The following is a 21,472-nucleotide window of genomic DNA, read 5'->3' as shown; positions in this document are numbered from 1 at the left end:
ATCATGATCAAATGTGTCCCGAAACCAAAAAGCCATAATTAAATACCACAAGTTAATTTTTATGCGCAGGATTCTGAAGCGTAGTGTACATATGCACAAGGGGCGGTAGCACTGGCAGTCTGTAATATAAGTTAGTTTGGATGTATAATTAATGTATAATAATGGCTCTCTGAGTACAGTCGGGGCCCAAACAACCGTTCAAATTATACATTAAAAAACAGGAGTTATGTTTTATGGCGGTCGTAAAAACAAGCCTGCAGCATCGCACTAAAATTCACTTAACTATTCATAAACATTTCAAGAAGTCAGTGAACCATTTTAGAAGTTATATTGATCTGTTAAGTTTATATGGCTTGGGAAGTCGGCTCGCTAGTGACCTTATATATGAGTAGGCCTGTTCTCCAATGCCGGGGCCTGGTTGTGAATGAGAGCTTTCAGGTCAGTCCCTGCATCTTATCTCTGCCATCTCCTCTCTCCCTCAGTACTAACTGCTACAGGGACCTGGGCCTCTGGAAAGACAGACATTTCAAATACTGTACATTACCGTACATACTTTTGGGCCATTTTGTAGATTTTAAAATGTATGAAATTGGACTAAGCAAACAATCAGTGGAAATGTTTCGGCTCTCAACAGACATGTCTTCGAAACAGAGGTCTTGAACTATAGGGCATGCCACAAAATCGTTATACTTTTGAAATTGAATTTGACACTACAGTGAAGTTTGTGCTTCTTTCTAGGAGGCCACTTATACAGTAAGTGGTCAGATGGGAGGGCCGCGTGCATTCTAGGGTCCTGTTTACTTTAATGATCATCTATGAATTGATCGTGTCCCGGCTTAGATCAGTGGAACTGATGTGCTATACTGCAGTTAAAGGTTTAAACGTTTTTTTGGCCCACTTGCAATATCCTAACGGCCCACTCACGGTTGGGCATCGCTGTCCTAGAAGAATGTTACTGCTACAGTATGTTCTCTTGTTGCAACAGTTCTCGGCTAGCATGTGTATTTTGTTTACTGCAGTGTTTCTCATTTGGTTCCATTTGTATACTGTCAGAGTTACAGACATGTATGGGTCAATTTAGACTCCCATAAAGGAACCCATAGTCCCTGGAAATCCACTTGTGAACAACTGGCTCACTGATTAGCAGCCATACAGCAAATTGAACCAGGGAGGAATGTATGTACACACAGTAAAAATCCTCAATGTTCGTTTAACTCTGAGAGTGTGAAAGTAGATCACACTCTGAGTTAAAGTCATACTGTGTAACATTCATTTCATTGGTCTTTTTTTAGGGAACACCTCTTGAAGATCCGTTGTCGTTAAAGCATTTGTCTATAATACAGTTATACCTCTCAAAAAGGAATGCTTAGTACAGGGTTGGCACCATTTTGGAACGCGACGCAACAAAGTTTAATGTTAAAAATGCATGGAATTAATAAATGCAAATCTTTGACATTTGCTGGTGCCATTTTGGAGCAAGTGGTCAGAGAATCAGTGTCAGGATGTTTAAATGAACGCTCAGCATTACTGTGTTGTATTATAGCTCACTGAGGTTGATGTGATAATGGGAGCTGTCAGCTGTCTTTTCCATTTGTCTTTTTTGAATTAAATTTCACAGTTTTCTTTTTCCACTTTGACTGCAGTGTGTCAGGGAGCCGTTGAATTCTCAGTTTTTCTTTCCTGTTTCAAGTTAATTGTGTGGCTTATTTGCTAAGCAGGGTCCTAAGACCCACTGTCAGAAAGTAAAGCAACTGATGGAAATAACCCACCTGACTTCGAACGTGCATGGACCCAAACGGAAGCATCCATTTGGGTCATTTTTTTACACTCTCAGTTAAAAGGAACACTGAGGATTTTACTGTGTACCGCTGGCTGCCAAAGGCTACATCGCATGTATGGCCTAATTTCAGGAAAAACTCAAACTGTTAAAACATAATTTTCTGTTTCTCCTTTCCAGTGCTCACGGGGGCATCAATCATTTTTAATCAGAGATGTCTACGTTTTGTTTTTGTTTGTAATTCCGTGACTTTGGAGCACAGGCAGGCTAGGTTTATTTTATGTTTTATTTTTTTTATATTATGTGAAACGGCTCATTGTCAGAGCACTGCTTGGTCTTCATATGAAATGCTGGCATGTTTACAGTACCTATTATATGTGCTGCTACCTTTTGAGGGGAAATAAAGAATGTAATTCAAAGATATGAGGGAGGAATAGGCCAAATCAAATATAAGATGATCTGCCAGTGTGTTATAGTAGGCCTAAGTGAAATTATCTGTGCAGTGCGCACATATATTGAACATAAATGTAGGTTTAAGGTAGCAAATCTCCTTAAAGGGGAAGACCACCCATTTTCAATATTGAAATATGTCATTAATATACCTTACAGGAGTTGTGTGGAAATAGAAAAAAAGTTCCCCCCCTTCTGTGTTGCCTAGAACTGGAGGATTGATTTTGGGGTTTGTATTGCAAAGTACAATGTGATGACACCGTTGTACAATCCAAACCCCAAAATCAATCACACAACTCCTCTAAGGTATATTAATGACATATTTCAATATTGAAAATGGGTGGTCTTCCCCTTTAAGACACAGTTGGTTTTTAAAGGATTGTCTAACTAGTTAAGTCATAATAGATAATACATTTAGCAGTCCACCTTTTTCATGTATTTCATACATTTTTCATGTAGTCACTGTTGAATGGAAACCTTGTACTGTAATGTCCAAAACCGTGACTTTATAGGGAAAAAAAAGAAAACGTTTTCAGGAATAGTGAAAATAGCAGATCTACAAGCTCACAATCACAACACATGTGAGCTTGTATCAGCTGTTCTCACAACTTAAGCTTGTGTGAAAAAAGTAGGGCATTAAATTACGACAAAATGTAAAAAGTTGAATTGAGGAGATGCAAGGTTTCTGCTCGCCAGCGACGATATGCTTGGACAACGTGTAGAACTCCCACATCCCCATGACAGACTGCTACTGGTGTTTGAAACTGTCCTTTCTCCAGCAACAATTTCAACACAGTGGAACGTGTGATGACAGGAGAGGACTGATGGTTTAACTCCTGTGGTGTAGTGTTCTCGTGTGTGGCGTGGAGCGTCATTTGTCCCACCTTAATCCCCTGGAATAAACTTGCATCAGTCTCCGAGTTGTTTTTACATGTGGATAATGATAAGCAGGACATCTTTGTGCGTATGTCTCGCTCTGTCGCAGTCACAGCTCCTCCATCTCCTTCTCCCTCTGTCTCTCTCTGCACCTCGTTCTTTCACTTGCTCTCACTTCATCCCTCTCCTGTGCTGGCTTACCAAGTTCTCTGTTGAACCCTTACTTAAGTAAAACAAATATGGGTACTTCTTCCACCACTCTGAGCGTACCTGACCAGTGGTGATAACGATTGGTTGAAAAAAAAGTACTGTAGATTTGTATCAGGTTCAGTATCCTTTATCTTGGAGATTGATAAAGCTTTTGAAGTGCTTAAATAATGGTCTATGTATGTATATTTTGCCCAATACAATAACCGGTTTTAATGGCATCGCTAGCTCCTCTTGCAATACATTTAGTTTACTTTCACAGTTATGTAAAATCACATAGCAGAAATACCCAGGACACTCTACCATAAAAGAACCGTTGTAATGTTTAAAACAATGCAACAAAAAAGGAGGGATAAAAAAAAAGCACAAATTACAATGTCCACCTGACCATCCTAGGTTGTCACATAATTATCTGTCAACAGTTAGAGGTTGTTGACAAGGTGCAGCAACATGGCACCCATAATGCAGCGAGGGCAAGGTCTCAATGGCTCAGGGCCAGATTAGAGTGCTGAGCTTTTTGTTGTTTGCACAGCTGTATGATGCCATGGCTGAGCGGGCCCAGACAATGGACCCCTGCTACCCTTTGTCAGAGTGAGGAGAAGAATGGAGACCTCTTGACATGGCAACCTGAATCCTCAATGCCCCCCACTTTACCTAGCCGAGAGGGTCAGCGAGAAAGAAGAAGGGGAAAGAGAGAGAGAGAGAGAGAGAGATAAAGGGTGGAGAAGAGAGAGAAAGAGCGGAGCAGGAGAAAGTGAAGAGATGGTGGAGGTAATGGGAGAGAGAAGGGAGAGATTCTATAGAATGAATGTATAGGATGGGAGGGTGAGAGAGTGCAGCAAAAGCAGTGATGTTATAGGTAACTAAGTACATTGACTCAAACTACTGTACTTAAGTACAATTTCAAGGTAGTTTTACTTTACTTGAGTATTAACTCTCTTGATACGTCATACTTCGACTCCACTATTCTACTCTCAGCAGCGAATAATTAAGTAAACCTTAGTTACTTTCCACCTCAGGATGCAAACGGTCCAAGAATGGAAGGATGTAGAAGGAAGAGAAGGGAGGAGGATGAAGAGTTGTAGAAACATGTAGCCAAGAGCGTTGGAAGGAACAAACCCAAAGAGGATGTGAGGGAAACCAGATAGGGAGGAGAGATCCTTTCTGGGTCCATTTTTAACACTCGTCGAGTTAGAAACAACACTCCAGGATTTTGCGGTGTGGGGGTTGACGTCATCTCAGAACAGGAAGAAGTACTCAGATGTTTTACTTAAGTAAAAGGTAGCAATACCACAACATAAAAATACTCTGTTACAAGTAAAAGGCCTGCATTCAAACTTTTACTTGAGTAAGTACTACAAAGGTCTTTGCTCTTTATTTTAAACTACAAATGTAAATACAGTTAAGTTGAAGGTGAAATGCACCTTGTGGTTGTAAAGCAGCTCTGATACAGGCTGTAGCCACGCTGTCCATCCAGTATGGACAACCATCTATTGTCAAGTATCCCTGGGAGAATGACCTAAAGCACTAAAAACTGCACTTAAACCTTTTCCGCTAGTCAGTGACACAATGACCCCCTGTCTGTCTATGGCTGTGTGCATATGTATACTGTGTGTGAGTGCGTGCGTGCGTGCGTGCCTGCGTGCGTGCGTGCGTGCAATCGTGCGTGCAATCGTGCGTGCAATCGTGCGTGCAATCGTGCATGCATGTGTGTGTGTGTGACATGACTGCAATATGAGCAGCATGAAACTCCTGCGTACGTATGTGTTAATAATAAAGTCCAGGTCTTATTTCCATTGAGGTCGTCTCAGAATGACAGCAAATGTGACTAGGGGTGCAACAGTTGATAGATGCAAAACAAAATTGATAATGTACTCAAATAATCAATTAATAATCCTTATTTTGGTCATTCCATTATTCCAAATTATTATCCTTATTTTTAAATAGTGAAAATAGCTGATCTACAAGCTCATTGTAAACGTGTAGATCAAGTTTAAAATCTCCCCTTGAATCAATAGAATAATCACCAAGAGAATGATCATTGGTTACAGCCTAAACGTGACGGTTCACTGAGTGACAGTCAGTCAGTCATAATAAGTGACCGATGTGTTTGGATTGCAGGTCATTTCCTGGGAAACAACACTGTGATTGACGTGCTGCGTCGCCAGGGATACGAGGTGGAGCACACCCCCGCTGGGCAGCCCATTAGCAGGTAAACACGCGCGTGCACACACACACACACACACACACACACACACACACACACACACACACACACACACACACACACACACACACACACACACACACACAGAGAGAGAGGAGCGTTTCACCCATTTCCTACTTTATTTTCATATAATTGGTCTAGCTTGTATATCTGCTGTTTTTCAATAGCTAAAGTATAAAATAATTAAGGCCCCTCCACCTTGGGCCTTAATAACAGTCCCACTCTACATATATTTAACACCCCCTTAAAGATAACAAAACATTGTCCTGATATCAATGGGGATGATGTGAATTCCGGGATATGACAACAAATGTTCTTCTAAGACGCGCGGTCCAGCGTGTTCTGGAAGTGATATTTTGGGAGTGTAAAGAGAAAGGATTGTGGCTCTGCTGTGGCCTTGACTAATTCTTGGGCTGTGGAGCGCCGTGTCTTGAAGTGATAAACAAGTTAAACCGCCAAAGCCAGACTTCTTAAGGGTGATAGTTTAGAGCAATGCTGCGGCCTTCACTGGAATCCAATGTGGGAAACAGGCTTACCACTTGAAGGCTGCTGCACTCTCTCTCTCTCTCTCTCTGTTTTTCTATCTTTCTTTCCACCTCTCTTTCTTTGTCCGCGGCGCTGTCTTCCTGTGTCTGACGCCCAATTTATGCGCCGTCGCATGCCGGCGTCGTGCTCCCCGTAAATGGCCGACCTACAGTCAAGCTCACACAACACGGGTTCCATTCGTGACGCTTTGCGAACTTTGTGTAAGTCGGCTATCTTCGGCTCACCATGCCATTGTCGTTCTCTTCATTTATTCCCCTCCCTGGTTTTCAAGGTCTCTCTCTCTTTCACTCAACTGTTCTCTTTTTTTGACTTGAGAATATTCTGATAATTTGCCTCCACGATACCTACAGTTCATGATGGACTAGGGCTGTGATTCTCACTACCTACAGTTCATGATGGACTAGGGCTGTGATTCTCAACCTTTTTCATTCCAAGGACCCCCAGTTTCTGGAACCCATTTCATAACAACTTTTCCCCAGACCCCCCTTTCAGAACCTCTGTGTTAATGTGAGCTTTCAAGCATCAAGTCATAAAAAGTGTTCATTGTGAAATTCTCACTTTTATTGCAAATAGCTTCAAAATAGTTATGGACATGTCAGTACCTTATCTTTCCCCTAGCATGAACACGCCTGGGTGTAGAATTTATTTTAAACGATGTGTGTATGAAAAGGGATCGTGTTTGCTGTACATTAAATAAAAGAACTACAGATGGGGACATAGCTGTGATGCCTGCCACTGCCCGGCATGTTGATGGTTCCAGACGGCTCAAAACCACAACACCCCCCCAGTTGTCACAAGTTTTTTCCTTTACCATCTGGTCACCCTAGTGTGGATAGAAACGGCTACGAAGAGTGTTAATATAATCAGAGAGAGAGAGAGAGACCGACAGAGAGAGAGAGAGAGAGGGATTAAGAGAGAGAGAACGAGAGAGGCCGAGGTAGAGAGAGGCAGATAGAAATTTACGACGGAACAAAAGCAACAACGATAGAAGGCCAATTGTTCTCTAGTTTAAAAGTCTTGCTTCAAGACTTTAGTCGGAAACAATACGATTTCTCTTCTATTTAAGTGTCTGTGTTTCCTTTGGCTTGGACACAGTGGGGTACATGTCATCATCACAGGTTGAGGTCGGAGCCGAACAAAGCCGTGGACAGTAGAGGAGGGGTTGGGGAGGGGATGTTGTAGTGAGGCTTGAGCAGAGTGGAGAGCTGGTGTCTGATGAAAGCAAAAAGCCAGAGGTGTAGAGCTGGGAAGTCAGTGAAATACCAAGCAATGTGGTATTGGTTGTTTTGAGAGTGGATGTGACCTCATTTCCTGGTACCACATGGGAGTGAATATGATTGGAATAATGTGTTCAAACTAAAGACAATGGAACAAAGGATAGGTGTGATGTTATAATCTTTAACCAGATGAACCCTCGCGTCCTTCTGGGCATGTCATAATAGGTGAGCATTCTGGAAAGAATATGCAAGAAATAGCTGATGCACGGCCAAAGCTGGCTATTTGATGTACAATGAAGTAAATGTGGTTTAAGTTCCAAAAATCTGAAATTCGTTAATGCTTACAATCTGACTGAATGACTGCAGAGAGGGTGGAGGTAAAGGACAGTGAAAGAGTGTGCAACAGTTAATCAAACTAATTGATTACAAAAAATATTGATAATCAATCAACTTTAATAAAATAATCAATCCCTATTTTGGACAATACTTATGGCTTTCTTCACCCTTTTTTTCACAGTGTCATTGTGTGATGAAGTATAAAATAATGCATAAGTGGTTAATCGATTTGTTGATATAAATATGTATTTACATTCTATTTACACTTCTTGATTATTCAATTATTCAAAAAAGTAATCGGTTGGAATAATCACTCAGCAGATAATCAATAGTTGCAGCCCTGATGGAGAGTGAAAGGGTATGCAGGGACCTGTTGGGTAGAGAGACATTGAAAGGCAGAGGGAGGGATGAGAGAGCGAGAGAGGCAGACGGTATCCTATTCCGCCACAGAGTTGTTACACATTATGATTTCTTCTGAAAACACGAGTCTGTGAAATTGGTAGGTCCATATTTTATCACTTAAATTGGTGTAGGGTTTCATGGCCTGGCTGCAACTGTTGCCCCTCGGCCCTGGTGGGGGTATTTATTTATTTATTTTTGTCTCTCTCCGTTTTTTTTTTTTTTTTTTCTTTTTTTTGCCGACTGGATTTCAAATGGAAATCATTTTCCAAGTAAGCGCAACTCCGTAGTTGGTCTAATTTCATCCTTGCAGACCCAAAACAGATGTTTCAAGTTCAGCTTAAGCCATGGTGAAAAAAAGAAAAGAAACCGTCTGCAAATAATCAAAAGCTACACGCAGTAATAATCCCTTCATTGATTATGCTTTTCTAAAGGACTATGTCTTCCCATGTCTCACTTATGTTGTTGTTATGTTGACACCTCTTTTATTACATTACTTTTACTTTGACTAATTTCCCTGTGGCGTGAACGGAATGTCAGATCTAACAACTTAAACCTAACCAGAGACTGCTAGTAATCTGCTAATTGTGTAATAGCCATGTTTTGATGTGGATGTTGGCAGGGAAAAATAAATAAACCTTTAGGCTTTAGCAATAGGATAGCTTTAGGCCGTAGTTCTATGATCACCGGCATTAAATTGTGTGACAAAATATTAGCCATCCCTTCTCGGTTACCTCTTTCACTTATCTTTAAATAATTCAACTTTATCTTCCTCAGCTTTAGGTGTAAGACAGTCAGCCTGAATCTCTAGCTTTATCCATTTGCCTTAGCTGTTTGCTCATAAAATGTTTAAGAACATTGAGAAGAACATTGAGATATGAAAACAGGAAAGAAAACAATATTCGCTCAGGAGAAAGTGTAAATATTTCTGGCATTTTAATAGGAACATTAATACGAACGGACATATCCTCGATGTGGAAGCAGCTAACGGGACACAATGTCTAAAACAAAGAAAGGAATACAATTGTAAAATGTAGGTGGCAGCGTCATTGCGAAATAGAACAGACATCACTTGTTTAGGAAAAGTAGGTTACTGTATACACTATATTATGTACCTGCTTACCCTCAGTGCATGTTCACATGCTTTCTGATATTAATATACGGTAATACACAAGTCCTTTATTATAAAAGCATCCATTGTAGAGTGGACTCATTATATCTAATGATTAGAAGATCATTCAAGAGAAATAATGTTTTTTCTTTTTCTTTCTTCTTTTCTACAGCTGCTTTTCAAAGCAAACAAATTGTCAAACTATGAAAAGAAATCTAGCATACGGCAGCTGTATTAATAGTCAGCGTAACATCACACACAGGCTCGCGCGTGTGCACACAACATTTTGGTTCCATTTGTACACTCTTCTCAGTTAAATTAACAGTGAGGATTTGACTGTACAATGTCCCTTGAGTTCCTCATTTCAGTCAATCGTTCTCTTTGTGTATTGGGCACGCCACAGTCCTTCAGAGCTCTGTGTGGAGTTTAGAGTTTGATTTGCACGCCTCTTAAGCTGTTGTAATTGAAAAGGGGCCTAAATGGGCCCGTGGCCCCCTTGACACATGTAAACCTCAGTCTAAATCAAACTTCTTGCCCACTGCTTGTCTTGGGAAAGTAGTGTGTAGTGAGTGTGTCCTCAAATTAAGAAATTCTTACTCGGCCAAATTCCTATGGTTTAATTACTTTAATCAAGTAGCCTCCTTACACTATTGTGTTGCTGCTAATAACCGCAAAACATGTTTTGGTAGAGAGCATGATTAGCACAGCAATTGAATACATGTGTTAATTACATTGTGGCTTAAAATATGACTTTCTCCTCGACTAATTCCACAGAAAATTCTCTGTTACAGTATTTACGGCAGAGTACAATCTGAGTGTAAAAAGGAACCTTTTTTATAAGCCTTAACACTTTTTGGATTTTGCTGTGTACACATGAACCATGTAATATTGGACATTTATGGACTGTTATAATGCCCCATGCATATAATAGCTATGAACCCATGAACCTCTGACTTTGCCCTTGTTTTTGCTCACAAGAGACCTTCTGTGAGCAGGCATTTCAACATTATATACTAGACTAGAACTCCTCATTTGCAAGTTTTTACACACATGCTCGGCGCTTGCACACATTTATGCACGCCCCCACGCACACACCTCAGTTTAAATTTTATTGTCACATCACAGGTTTACAGGTGTAAAACAGTGGCTAAAATTATTTTTTTCCATACAAGCTTCCACGAATTGCAGTCCTGGATACCAAATTAAATAAATCCATGCCTTTTGGTCAACTGTTAGCTATATATAGCTTGCTATAATGTTCAGTAATCATAATGGGTGAGAGAAATAAATAATATTGTGATAATAAATGATACTCTCTCACCCTGACCCTTTTAAAGTGTTGACCAACCAGCCTAGCATGACGTTAAAGGACAACTCTGCCCTAAATCACTTCTAGGCTCATTTTCCTACTTATATTGATCCAAAAAGACTGTCCATGGGGTCTATTAGGCAGAAATGCCCTTGTTGTCCAGTTTCCCCTTCAGAACGCAGCAGCTGTCATAGCATAGAGTGGAGCCTATAAGCCTATCGCTTTTACACTATTTGTTGTGTTCCAAAGTGATTTTCTTTTTCATGAATGTGGTACTAGTTGTCATTAACAAACACATCCATGCCTTTGTTGTCCCACACAAGCCACCACAATCTCATAAATAATGTTTTGGGGTGATCATTCGGCACAAGTGCCAATCAAAGTGACTGCACTGGCCAATCACAAGGCATCTTTTCCGGGACTTGGCAAAACACATAAAAGCCTAACATCTGTTTAGCAGAGTGTGATGGCTTGTGTGGGACAACGATGACATGGATCTGTTTGTAATGACAACTAGTACCACATTCATGAAAAATAAAAACACTTTTGACCACAACAAATAGTGTAAAAGTGATAGGCTTATAGGCTCCACTCTATGCCATGAGAGCGGCTGGGTTCTGCTGGGGAAACTGGACAACAGGGGCATTTCTGCCAAATAGACCCCATGGACAGTCTTTTTGGATCAATATAAGTAGGAAAATGAGCCTAGAAGTGATTTAGGGCGGAGTTGTACTTTAACGCCATGCTTAAACGTTTGAGGATCGCTCATTTCGTTGCTGTCTGGTGGAAAAAAACTTCATAAGAAAAATACACCATGACATTTAAAGAGATGTTTAAATATTTGCAACCGTCATGTCGCAAGTTACTATCACGTCACGTCACACTTTTCGCCCTACTCTTATCTCCATTGCCCCTATCCATGCCAAACTTTGCACTCACACTCCTTGGCTGGCAAACCATAACCTCTGCCCCTGATTTCTCACATGCCCCTCTTCTAGCGCCACCATGAAGGTGCTTTTTGCAGTCAACATACATGCGACCTGACGGTAGCTTATCTCCCGATTAGGGAGTCTTACTGGTAAATATTAGCGTGAAATGGCTGGTGCATTCTACCGTGATATTGTATACACACACCATGGGTGGCCATATCCCTGTGTGCGTGTGTGTGTGTGTGTGTGTGTGTGTGTGCGCAACTGCGCATGGTTGTACGAGTATGTGTGTCTGTGTGCTATGAGGAGAAAAGGAACTATGGCTGATAGATGATTGGTGCCATCATCCATCAAACAGATGTGAATCCCTCAGGCATGCATGTGTGTGTAAACACACACACACACACACACACACACACACACACACACACACACACACACACACACACACACACACACACACACACAGTTCTTTAAGTCACTTAAAAATCACTGTGGGGTAGCAAACATCTCACTCCTACACACACACACACACACACACACACACACACACACACACACACACACTCTCTCTCTCTCTCACGTTCTCAGGATGAATGAGTTTGGATATTGGAGGAGACACTGGAAAGCTGCAGATCATTCAGAAGTTTCTGTTTCGGGGGAAACCACAAGAAAAAAAAGTACACATGCAAAAATTAACATGTGTAACAAAAGCTCAAATGTGCTTGTGTTGCTATACTTGTGAGGGCTCAAATGTTTAGGGCTTTATATAGGGGTTATTGTGGATTGATAGTCGGATGTGTGACGGTGACGTGCACTGAAAGAGTGCACGTCACCGGCACACATCCGAGTATCAATCCAGAGCGGATCTACAAGCTAGCAACGCATTGCAGAGTGACACGTTCTGAGCTCGTTGATTCCGCTAGTTTCAGCTTTTAGGGTTTGGGTCAAAAACAACAAAACATTATATTTTGAAAATTGTGGTACCATACTTTATCATAGAGCATCACGTTGGCTGCAACATCCATAATATTGCATTCATACATAACATAAACTCCTCTTCTCTCCTCATGACAGTTGGAGTTGAACAACCTCGGTTGAATGTCACAGTTCTATTCTATCTTGTATTCATCTCCAAATGCCTCTACGAACCTAAACCCTCCTCTCTCTCTCTCTCTCTCTCTCTCTCTCCTCCCTCTACAAGGAGGTCCAGGCCTGCTTCCCCAGAAACGGAGGACAACCACGATGGATCCCCTCCCCTGGAGCCCTTTCTCCACGAGCTCCCCCACCACGATGACGACCTGGGCCATCCCCTGGACACGGAGCCCCTGCCCCACATGCTTCTGCCCCCGGACAGCCTGGAGCAGCTGGAAAAGGCAGAGAGGAAGATGATGAAGAAGAAGAGGAGAAACAAGCAGAAGAAACAGCGACACCGGCATTTCAACGACCTCTGGGTCCGCATCGAGGAGAGGTGAGCAGAGAAAGAGGTTTGAGAAGAGTTGATTGTGATTCGTACTTAGTCGCACAACCAAAAATAGCCAATCTACAAGCTCATATGGTGTTGTGCGTGCAACTCATTGTGAGCTTGTACATCGGCTATTTTCGGTGTGCGCCGGGGTAACTTTCAAGGGGTTGCTGTCCAGCCCCTGGTCACTGTATTATGTGAGAAGAAATGTCGAGGACAGGATGAAAGAACAGAGGAGTGATCAGATGGAAGAGCATTGAAGCGGCAAGGAGAAGAAGAGAGCAAAGTGAAAGATGGGCGGAAGAAAAAAGAGGAGAGGGCAGGTTGGAAAGGAGTGAGGCAGTAACTGAAGCTGGACTGTCTGTCTATAGAACACAACTGACACTTCCTGATGTTGTGCTTCAGGCTAAAACAGTCAGTGTATCACATCACCATACTCTGTGTGTGTATCGTGTGTGCGTGCATGTGTATGTGTGTGAACATACATGTATATGCAATGCACTCAAGAAAAAGCCTCCAGTGCGGTATGGGCCCAGACTGGTCGCATCCTGGTATGAGTGTCTCGGCTATGAAAATAGCAGCCTGGGAAATCTTATATAGCATCCGGTTTTTGGTCTCACGATAGCTCCAGGCAGGGACTAACCAGCCAACAAAACAAGCTCACCTTTCAGAGGGGAACAGGGGACCTTGCCACCAGTGTTCATTTTGATTTAGTTTACTCATAGTCTTTTGAATGCATTTTAATATAGTTTTAGTCATATTTGAGTCATACGAAAGCTGTGACGATTTTTGGCAACTAAATGTACAGTTGATTTTGTCGACGAAAATGTATATGTATAAAAGAAATGTATAAAATATGGAGAGGGTTTCTGCTCAACGTGTAGGTTTGTATGCGTTTGTGTGTATGTGTCGCATACGTGTGCGACTGTGCGTTGAAGTATTTACATGCCAGGGTATGCCCTGCCTTCCATCCAGATTCTTATGTATTTATTCACTCTGTAAAGAACATAAAGCTTATTTACTATGGCCAGCTCCAGGCCATCATACACTGACGGAGACTCAGACTGTTTACACAGGATCAGAAAATCTGACTCCATACTTATAGAGAACCTGGAGTGCTGGCCCGGAGATCAGTTTATGTCTGTGTATATTAGGTCACTGTAAAGTTCTGTAATGACATGCAAGGGGAGTGGTGAATCTTGATTACTAAACCCCCATAATTAATAATATAACGTTTAACCAATCATCGTGCGGCGAAGATTGGTGATCTATAAGCTCACAATGTGTTTAATGACACGTTCAAAATAGGCACGCCGGATTAAAAGTGGATAACCCTGTGGTGTAAGGGCAAGGTTTATTTTATTTTCCATGCCCATGCTTTTTAAATGTGGTCAGTCTGAAGTAGGCAAAGAGTTGAAACATATTAAGCAATCAAGTCATGTAATAAAATCCTCAGTGTTAATTCAACTCTCTGTCTCTAAAAAAAGGACCCCTTGGAGCATAAAGGTTACATTTCTACACTCCCAGTGTTCAATTAACACCAAGCATTTGACTTTGTATATTCACAACTGGGTGCCAAACGAACAGAGAGGGTCTATGACCGTGGGTTGTATACATTATGTCTGAAAACCTTGTTATTTTTACTATCTCGGACTAGGGCTTTAACCAGAAGGAAAGGAGTTGTTTGTGGACACATGTTCTTAAGTGTACACTGTGGACCTAGTTTGTATATTTTAATGTCTGAAAAGGTATTGCTTTAGTATTAATATTCAGTGTTTTCCGAGAGAGCGCTGTACTGTGAGGCGTTCTTCCAGGCTTAATTCTTTCCACTGTGACGTGAACAGGGATGGATGAGGTAGAGAGTGACTGACTAACACACACACACACACACACACACACAGAGAGAGAGAGAGAGAGAGAGAGAGAGAGAGAGAGGAGAGATCAATGTTGAGTGGGTCTCTGTGTCTCTGTCAGAGAGGGACGGTTAAAGGACCCCAATGGAAACAAGCCATTGTGCTTTCTTGGGTTTAAAATCTTCTTAGCAGACCATTGCATTGAACTGAAGTATTCAATCAATCAAAGAAAGAGAGACTGACAGAGAGAGAGAGAGCTGGACATTACAGTCATTTTTTGACACTCTTTGATACATGCACAGACAAATCACCAGTGTTATTACAATTAATTCATACTCCCAGAAATAGCCGATCTATAAGCTAACATGGTGCTTCATTGTGATGCGTTGTGAGCTTGTAGACTTTTGCAGCACGACCCGTCACACAATGGAGTTTAAATTAGGCTTTAGTTTAGTTCTGAGGTCCATTTTGTACAATCTCTGAGACAAATTAACTCTGTAATTCTGAGAGAATGATACATTACATTAAATAAATCTATTGTTACTTTCTCCAATTTAACCACATGAACCCTGGTCACTATTATGGGGCAAACATTCAGCAGAAATAGCAGATCTAGAAGCTTTGGATATTTTTCATTGAAGAGATGGGGGGGGGGGGGGAGGGTTTAAGTGATATTTAAATCGGTAAAATAAAAGGACACCGAAATAGAACTTCCAAATACCTGTTCTGTAGCCTGTCTGGACTAATCATCAACATCAAAATCCATCTTGGAACTGAAGCCAAGAGCTACAGACTGCTTTAACCATAAGCCAAGGCCAATCAATGCAAAGTAAATATTATTAACTACAAACACATGCCAGCGATGAAAACACTTGAATTTGAGGCTAATTTGGAAATTGCAAGGGGAACGATTTGGGAGCTGAAAAAAGGTTCAGATGCTTATGTTCTTCCGTATATTTTCTCATTGCAACACAGCAAAGATAGCAGACCTGTCTGCACCAGTTGAAGGGGATACGTTTCAAATTCACTTTTTATCTGGCTATTTTTCAGCTACAAAAAGCAATTATGTGCGTGCGTGTGCGTTTCCAGATCTGCATCCTGAGAGAAAGTTAATTCTGAACTTGACTAACATTCCTAATCTAAAGAGAAAATTCAGTCAGTTTAATGTGAACTGCTAACATGCCATCATGAAGTTTTTTTCCTCAAACCTTGTCTCAATCTATAATCCTCTGCCTAGCTGCCGTGCCCATTCTAGCCTGAGCGCTGGCAAGCAGAGAGTTCCTCCTGACTCCAGGAACCTGTGTGTATGTTTTGTCTGGCCGTGGCCCAGCCACAACCACACACATTGGCCCAGCATCAAACAGAGAGGCAGAAGCTATTTAACTGACAGACCTAGCAGGAGAGAAAATGATACAAGCGGAAAGAAAGGCAGACAGAAACAGAGAAATAGAGAGATTCATACTTTCTTTTTAATATGCTAGGGCAGGAGTCTTCAACAGGGGGTCCGGGACCCCTAGGGGGTCCTCAGAGTTACAATAGGGGGTCCTCCAAATCTTTGTGTGATTTGTTTTATATTAACCACTTGTATCCTAGCATCCATATTCTGAGAACTTTAGCCAAAAAATAGCAGATCTAGGTGTTGTGAGCTTGTAGATCAGCTATTTTCAGCAAAGAGATTTGGTGTAGAGGGGAAAAAGAATGTCAAGTTTATTAAGTATTGGCGGTTCAAGTGGTTAAATACGTACCGGTATCTAAAAACACAAATTGACGTGTATCCAGAATACACTTGATGATTGTTCTGTCAAATAATGACACTATGGAATCTCTGAAAAGGTTGTGGGGGTCCCTGCTTCATCTCTCTCTCAGCTAAGGGGTCCTTGGCCTGAAAACGTTGAAGACCCCTGTGCTAGGGTGCAAGCTGGTGTCACATGCAGAAAACAGCTCACATCATCTTGCAATGCAGGCACAATACCTTGTATGAATCAGGCTTCAAGTCTGATTGTAAGAATCACAACTCGCGAAATACATGGGTACGACATTATTATGCAACATTACATTACATTAGCTTTAAACAGAGCAGGTTCAGAGTGAGAACTGTCTTGTAGCTTATTTTTTATATTAGATTTAGTTTAAATCCAAATTGTTCTTAGATTTCATTATGGTCAGGCCTTTGACAGGACACTGTAGAGTGACAGGAAGGCAAGTGAACCAGACCACAATATTTTATATCTTTTATTTTTAAATCTAAAATGCGGGAAGAAACATTGCAGTTCCAGGCCAGTTAATAGACCTTGCTCTGATTCGTGTTATGTTTTGGTTGAAATCTTTGTCATTTTTATTAGTGATAGAATGTACACAATATTTCCACCAACTCGTGGCCTATACCCAGTATGCACGGCTGACCAGCCGAGCCCGCCGAGGAAGGGAGTCGTCTTTACTGTATACTGTCTTTTATGTTGTTATCCTATTTTCACTGGTGTAACTACTTATTCTGTACCTGTTCTCTACCCATACCTGTATCTTGTCTTTACTGCGGCGCTGCTATGACAACTTTAAATCTGTCACTCACTCCACAGATGACAGCAGGAGCTCGTCGTCTAGCACTTTGTGCAAAGTATAACCGAAAATAAATATCTGTATTATTTAATAATTATTTGTCATTGTCATTTCTCTCTTCTCCAGCACCACGGTCCAGTCCCCTCCTCCGCCTCTCGTACGCATCATCAACGGATACATCACAGTGCGGCCACCTGACAGAGTCCATAGTCCCTACAATTACCACTACAGACCTTCATCATCATCATCGCCATCATCTTCATCACTGCCCCTGGTCTTCACATTCCTTCTAGTTCTCCAACAGATGTCAACTACGCTGCTCTAGGGCTCAGCAGTGGAGTGTTACATATTTCTACACAAGACTTATATTCTTCTACAAGCCCCGCTGGTGGCCCCTAGAGGCCGTGCTGCTCCCTACACCAGTGTGGTTTGAACCAACAGACATTGCCATCCTCAAGGATCCCTGCGCTCTCATTAGTCGGGAGAAACATGTCATAGAATGTGGCTTCTGATACGCGAAGTCCCACGGAACACGGATTCTCGTGCAAATTGACGTCTCGTGTGTCAGCAAGAGCATACTATTTGACTCATGCATTCAAGAACTCTCGCTGTGTAACTTTCAAAGAACACTAGATCACAGTGAAACAGTCATACAGTCAGCAGGGCTTGCCACAAGACTCTCCCGATGTTTAGGATATGTGGATTGTGCTAGAACTGTCCATGGACGTTTGCTCTCAGAGAATATACCCAAGGCTGCCGAGAAGCAGAGACATGGTCTGAATAGAAAATGGCATCCAACGTTATGAGGTCTGATGGTCTCAGGAGATTTGCTTTTCCTGCAACATGGAAAAACCAGAGGTTTTAAAAGGGTTCATTTGATGTGCATTATAGCACAGGGTATTATAAAATGTAAGATTGTGAGATGAAAGGTGATTCTTCATACAACCGGAGGCTTCAACAAGGATGCGGTTCCAATTATGTTATAGAGGATTTTATTACAGTGAATGCACCATTCACCAGCATGTCTCAGAATGTTGAATCTTATTATAGACACCAACATCTGGGTTTACAGGTCAGACAACAAAGTCTACGCAAAGTTCAAAATAGTCAACTTTGTCCCCCCTCAATAATTTTGTCTTTGAGCGGGAAATAATAAAACATTCAGGGATGCTTATAGAAGGTCTGAATTGTAATGACATCTAGCGACCTTATTCTGGGGTGAACAATAGGAGGAAAATAGCCTCGTCCACATGCTTGTGATCTTTTAGATCGGCTATTTTTGACGAAGGGATTTGGATGTAGACTCGGGAGTGGACCAACTATAGAGCCCTGGGGTACCCCGCCATCCAAGTATTTTTACGCGGTTAACATTTACTATTCTATACACAGGTCTCACCAAATACTAAGTAGTGGTGATATCCATAGAAGTCGGTAAACTCAGTTTAGTCATTGAGTTTAAGTCAAAATGTTTCAATACTAAATGTCACAACCATATCAGTATGTTCTATATTTGTGTGTGCGTGCTTGCATGTGTGCGTGTGAGTGAGCGTGTGCGCGCGTGTGAGCGTGTGTGTGTGTGTGTGTGTGTGTGTGTGTGTGTGTGTGTGTGTGTGTGTGTGTGTGTGTGTGTGTGTGTGTGTGTGTGTGTGTGTGTGTGTGTGTGTGTGTGTGTGTGTGTGTGTGTGTGCGCGCGCGCGCGCGTGTCTTCTTGTAATAAAATCAGCTCTTAAATCCCTGCTATTGCAAACAGCGATGTTTTCTGCAGAATTATTCTTCTGTTTTAGAAGAATGTTTTTAGTTTTGCATAACACTGTAGGGGGAAATTGTACATAATGTATCTACACATTATAGATTATTGTAGAAATATATAAAGAAAAATGATCAAAAGGTGTTGTTTTATGTTTTTTTAATAAATAAATAGATATGCAGTATATTTTTGAGATTTCATCAGGAACTAACCACCATAGCCCATGTCAAGCCTCTCTCCAAAGTGAATTTTTGGAAGTGAGAGTCGATTGTTTTGTATTATATCAGTGTTACCATTGGCTTTGCTGTATGGCATTGTGAAAAGAATTTATGTTGATGTTTTTATTTTGTTTTTGGTTTCACATAGAGATTATTTGTTTAATTTATTTGACTATACAGTAGTTGTAGGCCACGTAAATCACTCATAATGTTATTTGTTTTGCAAGTAACTATTCCATTGCAGTGTCAAATACCTCCATGAATGCATTTGACACTGTGCATATGTTTTGAAATGGAATTTGAAAAACCATCTTATTTTGTGAAAGGAGCATCACTATTAATGTTTTCTGTAATAAGGGAGCAGTAATAATTTATTCATTTTCAAACACATTGCTATCTTCACTTACGGAGCACAAAAAAGTATTGGTATTTCTGTTTTGACTTGTCATGTAGGTGATTCACATTTCAATTATGTGGCATGAGATGATCGTAATATTTTCTACTATAAAATTGAAAACAATAAAGTATTTATCTAGTTAAACATCTGATTTGTACTTTAATGTCCAATACTAAAGCAAGCAAATGCAGAGCAAACACAACTGAATATTGAATATTATTCAAAGAAAAGAAAAAAAAGTGATTGATGGGAATCAAATGGAAATTATACTTTTAAAATATGTCTGAAACTAAATTGAGACGGGTACAGACTGTCTTCAGTATTTTCGAGCTATTAAATGTCAAACCTGTGTAAAGGGGAATTGAGTTTGTGCCCTGAAATTGCAGTGTTACAGTAAGTCAAGAAACATGGATAAAACAAGTGGAGTAGGACAGGGCAATCTCAATTCTCTTTAGCTGGTATGTGTATATATTTGTGAATTTTGTCTGTGAGGCAGTAATGTTACAACACAGGGACTATCCAAGTAAAATATACAAATACTATCTTGCCTATTTAAGACAAGCTACCAGCATACCACATCACAATTTTGCAAAAAATAAAAACCTCAGACTCATGATCACAAACGCACTAAAATCACAAGTGTCCAAATGTAACCGAAGTGTGAGGGTCCATAACTACACTCCAGTGCTGTAAAGTAACTAAGTACATTTACTTAAGTACTGTACTTAAGTACAGTTTTGAGATACTTTTACTTTACTGGAGTATTTCCAATTTTTAGTACTTTTACATCCACTCCCACAACATCTCAGAGACAATTATTGTACTTTTTACTCCACTAAAAGTATTTGAAAACTTTAGTTACTAGTTTGTAGGTTTCGATTATTATTACAAAACATAGGCCTTCATTAACCACTTCAGCCCAATATACATTTGACCATTTGAAAATAGCCGATCGACAAGCTCACGATTCGTTGCAATGCGACAATACTTTTTTTTTTTACTCAATTAAAATGAATTACAGACTTTTACTTGTGTATTTCTACATTGTATTGATACTTTTACTTAAATTACGAATGTGAGCACTTTTCCCACCACTGCTACACTCTCAAGGGCCTTTTCCACCAGCAAAGAACCGGTTCTGGTTCTTTCTCCCACCTATGCGATGAACCAGAGGTGAGCTTTTCCACCGAAAACTGGAGTTGGTTCCGAACCGTAAATGTTTGTTCCGAACGGGAACCACAAAATCCTTGGTTCCTCTGGTTCAATCATGGTTCAATCTGGTGGAAACGCAAGCCGGTTCGCAAGAACGAACCAAGGTTCCAAGAAAGTTGGACCGGCACTGGTTCTGGAACTGGTTCTTTACCAGTGTTACAAGTGGACTTAAATGACGCTGAGGAATTTACAGTGCATTGGCACATGTATCCCTGGTCCCGCACACTCGGCCTCCTGCCCTGACTTTAGGGTCCATGGTGTGTTTATGTGAGGTTAATGTGGTGTGATAAGGGCGCTTTCAGAAACCCTTTGATGTGCATATGTGGTCCTGCACCACCACAAACAAGGCAGCTGCTCCGTCAGGGTACATTGATTTTGCAGAAAATAAACAGGAAACCAGGGCTAATTGATCCTATAGATATACGGGAAATGAGAGTTAATTGATTTGTTGTATCAACAGGAAAGGAGACCAAATTGACTAACTGGCAGTGGTGAAATAAGTACTCAGGCTACTTTAAGCACTACTACTAGTAGTATAAAAATACTTTGTTATAACAGGTTAAATGCCTGAATTTGTGTCCAACTTTAGGAAATAGCTTTAATATGAATATATGGCTGAAGATCTTACTGTATTGCCTTG

The 21,472-nt window shown here is 40.9% G+C and overlaps 1 protein-coding gene across 1 annotated transcript in view; it reads left to right on the top strand.

Moving 5' to 3' along the window:
• Positions 1-17,583, top strand: part of trabd2a (TraB domain containing 2A) — a gene marked incomplete at both ends in the record, with an annotated part of 74,043 nt that extends 56,460 nt beyond the window's left edge. The window contains 3 exons of the mRNA XM_080743542.1: positions 5,432-5,522; positions 12,589-12,855; positions 17,385-17,583. Coding sequence (XP_080599668.1) covers positions 5,432-5,522; positions 12,589-12,855; positions 17,385-17,583 — 557 coding nt within the window. The remainder of the gene's footprint in view (positions 1-5,431; positions 5,523-12,588; positions 12,856-17,384) is intronic.
• Between the last annotated feature and the right edge of the window lie 3,889 nt (positions 17,584-21,472).

The sequence above is a fragment of the Nannobrachium achirus genome, assembly GCF_963921795.1.
Source record: "Nannobrachium achirus genome assembly, chromosome: 15".
NCBI lineage: Eukaryota > Metazoa > Chordata > Actinopteri > Myctophiformes > Myctophidae > Nannobrachium > Nannobrachium achirus.
This window is presented reverse-complemented; position numbering and strand designations above follow the sequence as displayed.